General features: G+C 33.9%; 1 protein-coding gene across 1 annotated transcript; it reads left to right on the top strand.

The window, feature by feature from the left end:
• Positions 1 to 778: 778 nt before the first annotated feature.
• On the top strand, positions 779 to 8265 carry LOC149943324 (ATP-binding cassette sub-family C member 3-like). Its single transcript, XM_090174465.1, has 6 exons — positions 779 to 856; positions 3237 to 3338; positions 3924 to 4070; positions 4306 to 4631; positions 6351 to 6545; positions 8137 to 8265. The coding sequence occupies exons 1-6, from the start codon at positions 779 to 781 to the stop codon at positions 8246 to 8248; spliced, it is 960 nt and encodes a 319-aa protein (XP_090030591.1). The 3' UTR covers positions 8249 to 8265.
• The last annotated feature ends 437 nt before the right edge of the window (positions 8266 to 8702 follow it).

Genomic DNA, 8702 nt, shown 5'->3' with positions numbered 1-8702 from the left:
GAACGAGGAAAATTTCTTGAGCTGGAGCAGGGCTGCAATTTCTGGTAACATGCCAGCTTTCATTTGGCGTAAGACGGTGGTTTCGCTAGGTCTACATAGCAGGCGGGCATAAAACGCTTTTAATCGGCGAATAAAGGCCTCGGGCTCCCCATTAATTTCCTGTTTAAGTGTTTGAATTTGATCCCATATCCGGTCCTCGTAATCCACACCAAGATAGGCTGATTTAAAATGATTAACGAAACTATCCCAATCCCGGATTGTTCCTGAATTATCTCGAAACCAATCACTAGCCTGGTCTTCGAGGGTCAATGGTGTAAGGGGCAACATCTCGTTTAAAACAATTTTGGAGGCGCGGGCATATTCCTTTAATTGAAAAAATGAAATTGAGGGGGTTCGCTTTATCGTCTCCCCGAACTCGGGCTTTTATGGGGGAAATCTTAAGCCCACGTTCTCGTTTATTGTTAAATTATTTTCGTCGAGATTAAGGAATCTGTCCGCTGGGGTCGAAGGATAATTAACGGTTTAGTTACGGCTCCAGAACTACCTTGATCGATGGTCCCTTTTATTTCTGCGCGTGTTTTGAAGGAGTTAAGAAACAGCTTGTTTTCTAGCCGGATCTACTTGCGCTCTAGAAGCCTCCACTTGTTCCCTAACTAACGCATTGTTAGCCATTAAAAGGCGCGAAAAGGAATCTGATGGTTCAATCGTTTTTGGGATAGTTTGTTCAGGGTTTTCCTTTCGTGTGGCTTCTCTTTCCCGCCTGTCTAACGAATCGAGCATGGTATGGGTTAAATTATGTTGCGGCGACTTGCTCACCAACCAGGTTACTTTGGACTTGGACCGCTTGGAGGAACAAGTTAATCGCGGGATTATCTGGTGCAGGGGATGAGGGGTTCTATCAAGAAGGGCACAGGTCATCTCTTGCATCATCCGACCTTGCGCGTGAATGGTCTACATTGGCCATATACTTATTAAACAAAAAACAAATTGCTATAAACGAACTAGTTCTGGCAAAAAAATTGTTAGTTCAATTTGTGATGGATTTTGAAGAGCTGTAGGCCTATAACAAGAGGCATATGTCTGCCAACATACATCAACTACTACACATAGCAGATTCCATCCATGCCTTGGGACCTTTATGGGCGAGCACTTGTTTTTCATTTAAAAATATGAATGGAATTATATTGAAATTTGTCCATGGAACTCAATATTCCCATACTTAAATTACGAATGCAATAAGCATAGTCTTAAGTGTACCGTTAGTTGTAGAAACAATTTAACATCACCCTCCACTTTGGCAATTTTGCAATAAAATGTGTGAAAAAGGACAAAAATTTAAAATATTTACGCTGTTGGTTTTGGCCATGTTAAGTTCAATTTGAAACACATACCAGAGTGCTCTTGTTGGTGCGTATGTAGATGTAAACCTTAATTATTTGCGTTGCACAGAAATATGACTACACATTACCATTTACTACAGCTTCCGAGTCGAATATAACCCACTCGGCTATTAAACTATTCCAGAATAATGCAGAAATATTAGCGATTTTATTTGAAGATATGTATACGCTTTGCTACAATGTTTGGGTAAAAGATAAGCATACTATTTTTGGGCCTTGTATCATTAAAGAAGGAAATTAAATCGGTTTGAATTAATGAATATGTTTAAATAATAATAATACTAATCAGCTAGGCTAATATCAGCTAGTCTAAAATTGTAACCCGCAATCAACTCTCAATTACGTGTCTTTCAAATCCTCAGAAATGGGTCTTCCCATTTGAGCCTAAAGTGAAGTTTTCATTGACTCTTATTTTAGTCTAAAATTGTAACCCGAAATCAACTCACATTTACGTCTCTTTCAAATCCTCAGAAATGAGTCTTCCCATTTAAGCCTAAAGTGAAGTTTTCATTGACTCTTATTTTAGTCTAAAATTGTAACCCGCAATCAACTCTCAATTCCGTCTCTTTCAAATCCTCAGAAATGAGTCTTCCCATTTGAGCCTCAAGTGAAGTTTTCAATGACTCTTATTTTAGTCTAAAATTGTAACCCGCAATCAACTCTCAATTACGTCTCTTTCAAATCCTCAGAAATTAGTCTTCCCATTTGAGCCTAAAGTGAAGTTTTCATTGACTCTTATTTTAGTCTAAAATTGTAACCCGCAATCAACTCTCAATTCCGTCTCTTTCAAATCCTCAGAAATGAGTCTTCCCATTTGAGCCTCAAGTGAAGTTTTCAATGACTCTTATTTTAGTCTAAAATTGTAACCCGCAATCAACTCTCAATTACGTCTCTTTCAAATCCTCAGAAATTAGTCTTCCCATTTGAGCCTAAAGTGAAGTTTTCAATGACTCTTATTTTAGTCTAAAATTGTAACCCGCAATCAACTCACATTTACGTCTCTTTCAAATCCTGAGAAATGAGTCTTCCCATTTGAGCCTAACGTGAAGATCTCAATGACTCTTATTTGAGTCTAAAATTGTCACCCACAATCAACTCTCAATAACGTCTCCTTCAATTCCTCAGTCTTTTTACATGAGACTTAAATGAGTTTCAATTAAATATATTATAATAAAACTAGTTTTGTGAGACAAAAAAGATCTTATTTAAGACCAAATGATTTGTGTCTCACTTTAAATGCTTTTATAATACTTAAAATCCTTGAACCTACAATGAGACTAATTGGTGACTAAAGTAAGACTCCCATTTTGATAAGGGATCTCAAACTGTTCCAGTTTTGAAAGCCAGAAATTCTACTCAAAATTATTTGGTCGGATTGTGGTACAAGAACCTTGAAGCGCCTTTCGAATATTTTAGATATAAATCTATCTCTTAATACAGAATCTAATTAAGTCTTAAATAGCTGTAGGTTGAAGTCCTCTAGAAAAGTCAAGTGAAGTTTAAATCGTTCACAAAATTCTAAAAGAGTGGGAATATTAAAAGTTAAGTCAAATATAGACAATTTATTTTAAAACATAACTTACATATTTTATGACGGATGCGGGAGAAATGAGTGTTATAATTTGTTTAAATAAAATTTTTGAAAATTTTCTCAGAAAATTCATTGTGACAAAAATTTATCTTAAATAATTTAATTTCGACTATTCGTTAATCAGTCTCTTGTAACAAGACGGAAGCGGGATAATTAGTTTTATAATTTGGTAAAATAAAAGTTTTGAAAAAATTTTCTCTGAAAAATCATTCTGAAACAATTAATTTCGACTATTCGTTATTCAGGCTCTTGTATCATTACCACCGATATGCGTATATTTGACTGATTTGGACACATCGATGATTTCTGTGGAGCGCATTCTGGAATACGGTAGATTGAAACCAGAGGTAAATTTGATAATTTTAAGCGAATTTAAATTAAATGTTTTATTCATGATATTTGTGAGTCAGGCATTTCTTAAAATGTCGGTTCAGTCTCGAAAACGTTTTGAACCAACTGAAATCAAGACAAATCCAATTGGATCCAATTCTGCTTAGATCAAATAATTTAAATCAAATCTTAATTAAGTTGAATAATAATAGAATAGATTATCTGAAAATTAAATTGAAAATCCTATTACAATTTCAAGTTTCTTCTCTTCCGTCAATTTTATAAGCTTTTAATTTGAACCTAAATTAACGTTGTACGGTGCGAAAAATTCCCGTTATCTTTTCATTATTTATCCAAGATAAGTAGAGCTCGGCGTTTGGATAAGAATTAACCACTTTATTTATTTTTATCCAAAACACACAATTATCCACAAATTATCCGAAAAAATCTATTATTTTTATATGTTAAATTGCATTTTATTCTGGATAATATCCACGAATAAACAGTTAATCGTAATTTTTATGGTTAATCGAAATTTTAGCGGTTAATTTATCCGTTTCGCCGAGCTCTAAAGATAAGTATTTAAGTTTTTTTTCAAACAGGCTTCCTGGAAAAAGGATGATAGTATTATTGCGCCGTCGTGGCCAAACAGAGGAGAAATCTCGTTTTGCAACTACTCGAAGCGCTACCGGCCTGGAACGGACCTCGTCTTAAAGAATATTTCGTTTTCCATCCAACCAAGTGAAAAGGTTCCTACATAATCTTTATTAAATATTATTTTTTAATAAGTGCATTTCGTATAACCCGGGGATTATCAAATTAAGAATTTTTTTATGTCTTTGAACTATGTCGTTAAGGTCATTTAAAATGATTTTCGAGATTCTTTACCTTTTAATCGTAACTTGTGACCAAATTTAACTTTTCGATTTACATGCTTATGGATGAAGAACTAAGAAAAGCTATTTAATATTTTCTTCTTAATAGGTCGGCATTGTTGGTCGTACCGGAGCTGGAAAATCGTCAATAACATTAGCTCTTTTCCGATTAATCGAACCAGTCCATGGCGAAATTGTGATTGACGGAGTGGACATCTCGGATCTGGGTCTATTCGATTTGCGCTCCAGACTGACCATCATTCCGCAAGACCCAATTCTCTTCTCTGGAACTTTGCGATCTAACTTGGATCCTCTTGAGCAGTACACGGACCAAGAAATTTGGCTTGCTTTGGAAAGAGCTCATTTGAAATCAACGGTTAAAAATTTCAATGAGGGCGTAAACTATGAAATTTCAGAGAGTGGACAGAACCTCAGGTAACAGCAAAAGGACCATTCTTTACTTTTGTCTTCGGGGTCCGTAAAACATGTTTTGGGGAACGTAAAAAGTAAATAAAGGGGTACCGCCTACTTCTGTCCAAAATAAATGTAAGATTCCGAATACGTCAAAGCTTCCAACCAAATCCTATAAAACTATTTCAGTGTTAGAAACTACCGCAAAAAGTCCCAAATCTCAAAAACATACTAACCCTAGAATTGTAAAAACTATATCAAATGTCTGAAACAAATAAAAAAAAATAAGCTATCCTCAGGCTGGATCACTGCAGTTTCAAAGGTATAATTTTGCTTGTTACGGAACATGTCGCCTGGTAGGTTTGGTCTCTGAAGATGTAAAACGTGGCTTTCCACAATGTTCCAAAAGCCCAATTTTTTGGCCAAAATTCCAGAGTGCATATAGTAAATATTTTTACATAATTCGTTTATTCAGAATACCTGGATTTGTCAAATATAAATATTTTTTCATACGACCTCTAGCGGCCAAGTTAGCTTCCTACTAAGTTTTGAACAATTGTGAGTGTTACATTGGATAGATTCAGCTATTCAAATAACGAAATATTTTTTGGATGATGATTTTTCGCTTATATATAAAGATACAAAACTAAAACCATCTCAAAATGCACAAAAGCAGCCATCTTTGACTGGCTTTAACTCAAAACCTAGGGAGCCAATTTCGTAAATCTTATCACTATGGGTAGACAGGAAGTCATATAATGTAATTACGGTGAAAAATCGTTGCGATCTCTGTTAGTTCGGTAACCATTGACGTTTATCTACGATAAAACAATTTCTTTAATATAGCCCCAATCTAGCCAAGATTTGGGCAGATTTTTGGAAAAATAAAACATTCAAAAGAAAATTCCGTAATTTAAATTTGCTAAAAAATAGTATTTTTTCCCTTTTATAATAGCAAACTATCCTTGAACTTAGTACGCAAACGTTGTAAGAGTCTTCATTTTGGAATAACAAAGGGGAAAATACTATTTTTGAGTAAACCGCCCAAATCTAGGCTAGATTTGGGCTATATTAAAGAAATTGATTTATCATAGATAAACGTCAATATTTGCCGAAGTAACAGAGATCGCAACGATTTTTCACCGTTGTAACTTTAATTGACTTCTTCTCTACTCATAGTGAAATGATCTACGAAATTAGCTAGCAACGTTTGGAGTTAAAGCCATTCAAAGATAGCTGATTTTGTGCATTTTGAGATGTTAATCGTTTCGGTTTTATAGTTATATGTAAAACATCGCCATCCAAAAATACTACGTTATATGAATAGCTTAATCCATCCGATGTAAACGTCAAAATTGTTAAAAACTCAATCGGAAGCTAACTTGGCCACTATGGGTAGCATAAAAAATATTTAGATTTGTAAATTGAGGTATTCTGAATAAACGAAATATGTACAAATATTTTTATATGCACTCTCTAGAATTTGGCCAATAAATCGGGCTTTTGGAACACAGTGCTTTCGAATTTGGGCAGACCATGTAAAAATTTAACGCGTTCATATTTTAACACCCTTTAAATACAGTTTTTAAAAAGCGTATTACATAATTATCTAACAAGGTAAGATAAGCTTCACCTGTAACTATAATCAAGCAATAATTACTTCATACCCGTAAAAAGTTTATTTAGAAAAGAGTTCCTATCCGTAAATTGGTTCCTTTTAAAATTGGTTCAATACTGTTTCAGCGTTGGCCAGCGCCAACTGATCTGCTTGGCGAGAGCTCTGTTACGGAACAGCAAAGTGCTTATTATGGACGAAGCGACGGCGTCGGTCGATCTGGACACTGACGACACCATCCAAGAAACTGTTAGAAAGGAATTCAAAAAGAGCACAGTCATAACCATCGCTCATCGTCTCAAAACCATCTTGGATTATGACAGGTGGGTTTCCATCTTCGCTTCAAGTGTTACTTGCATGAAAATATTATTGAATTATATCTTATTGAATTTAAGATAATTATTAAGGCCTCAAAGTCTTTTAGGTCGAATTTAGTCACAATATTAGTGTAAGTTATTAAAATAGAGAAGTGACTAAAAGTAGCAACGGTTCTCATATTCCGTCATCTAGTTCATTTTCCGTTTTTTATTCTTGAAACTTTACTTTGAACTGCGAGAGGTCATTGGGCCAATGAAAATTTTGATCTCTTGCTACGTTCCATAACAGTTTAAAATATGAACTGTTGATTGATTGTTTATTAGAACAAAAATATTTTTATAATTATTGAAAATTTTCGATAACCTTGCCAGTTTCTCCCATTTCAACTTAAGGCTTTTAGGGAAAACATTAAAAGGATTTTAATTTAATTTTATCAGAATGAGTATAGTGTATATCTAGGACAGAAGTTTCATCTTCGTATTTCGCTAATGGTTTTCGCTTTAAACATGTATATTTGCAGGCTTCAGCAATTTTTCCAAAATATTTTCAGAAGTTAAAATGATTGGGGTGAAATTCGCTATTGTAATGTTTTTCGAAAGCAATTTTATAGGGATAATCATCAGGTGGAGTGATACCATCGGTTAGTTTGAGCCATGTTACCTTGTGGCGGAAAATTTTCACAAACTGATAGGGGTCATTCGCCAGGGGAAGAACAGGGGCCATTTTGCATCCTTAATAAATGCATCTCGCATATTATATAAACATCTGATTGTATTTGCTTGTAAATTACCATCTACTTTCCTAATGCAATAAAGGTCTTAAAACTAAAAAGTTCGTGTAACCCACACTTTCGTAACAATATGTACTTAATGTTGGGAAGTCCAAATAAGTTGATCAAGCAAAAAATAAATTTATTATGATATTTTAGGAATATTGCTTTAACATTTCCAACTTTTCGGAGGATAAATTAGTCCTCCCTCGAGGATATTTAAGACACGCTTCTCTAAATAATGATTATAAACCTTTTATAAAAATTTCCTTTTAAAATAAATATTACTCTGAGTTAAAACCGTTTTGACCTTTTTATCTCGGCAATTCAGATTTCATTTCAACACATTTTGGTCATAATATATTTAGCTTAAATATTATTTTTAAATACTAATTTCACATTTTCGCTTTGATCTTCTATTTATATTTGACTTGCTTCTTATAAAGATTATAGCATTCAAACAAATAAGTCAGAATTTGTAGATAAAATTGGATTTCCATTTGAATTGTGCTATAAATTGAATATTATCCTTCAACATACACACAATTCAGAGAGTAATTTGAGCTAATTACTTTGCCATGCATACTATTGGAAGAATACAAACGTATATATTGTCCCTTAAAGTAAAGACTGTTCCTAAATTTGCCAGGGAGATCATACCACAACTAGAAGGACGTATCAGCGGAGAACTATCTCGCCCTTAGATAAAAGATAATTATAATTTGTCTTTTTCGACTTAAGTGCTCAATCTCATTTATTTTATTTATTTTTATTAGCCTCCTAATTCCTCTCTGATAGTTAAAACAATGATTTCATTTTTATTTCAGAGTTATGGTTCTAGACAGTGGAATAATTGCGGAGTTCGACAAACCTTCAGAACTACTAGCAGATCGTGGTTCTATGTTCTTTTCCTTGGCAGAAGACGCGGGAGTTGTCTAAATTATACCAGGGGTCAGTTATTCGTCAATTCCACCAACACCTTATTAAAAAAAAATGTTTCTGTAATATTAAAATCAACGTGAATGTTTGAGAGATAACCGATTCTTAAAACTAATAGACAGAACAAAGAACTCTTCAAAATTTGTAAATCAGTTATGAATTCTTAGATCACTTTGAGATTCAAAATTCCCTTTGTTTGAAAGACACCTCAAATTCTTATTAATCAGCAATTATATTAATGACGTGTTTCATATTATTTTGCTAACTTTTGTGTATTATGATTTTATTATTAAAACTTTTGTACATCACAAATGTCCTATCACATATGCTGTGTGTAAATACAATGGTTTGAATTGATCTTTTAACTGTATAGCTTTACTATCCTTAAATCAGGCGAGTAACCTGTCAGCTCATTTGGTGGACTTATTAAGCTGTGACGTTACTACATACACAT

This window comes from Leiobunum rupestre, chromosome 5 (assembly GCF_980474605.1).
Source record: "Leiobunum rupestre chromosome 5, qqLeiRupe1.1.hap1, whole genome shotgun sequence".
In the NCBI taxonomy this organism is placed as follows: domain Eukaryota; kingdom Metazoa; phylum Arthropoda; class Arachnida; order Opiliones; family Sclerosomatidae; genus Leiobunum; species Leiobunum rupestre.
Note: the sequence above shows the minus strand (reverse complement) of the source record. Positions and strands in the feature narration are given on the sequence as shown.

Excerpts from the sequence above, each read along its gene's own strand:
- LOC149943324 (XM_090174465.1), top strand. The coding sequence starts at position 779 with ATGGTATGGGTTAAATTATGTTGCGGCGACTTGCTCACCAACCAGGTT. Across the intron at positions 4,071-4,305 it reads CCATCCAACCAAGTGAAAAG|GTCGGCATTGTTGGTCGTAC; the intron begins GTTCCTACATAA and ends TCTTCTTAATAG. Across the intron at positions 4,632-6,350 it reads GAGAGTGGACAGAACCTCAG|CGTTGGCCAGCGCCAACTGA; the intron begins GTAACAGCAAAA and ends ATACTGTTTCAG.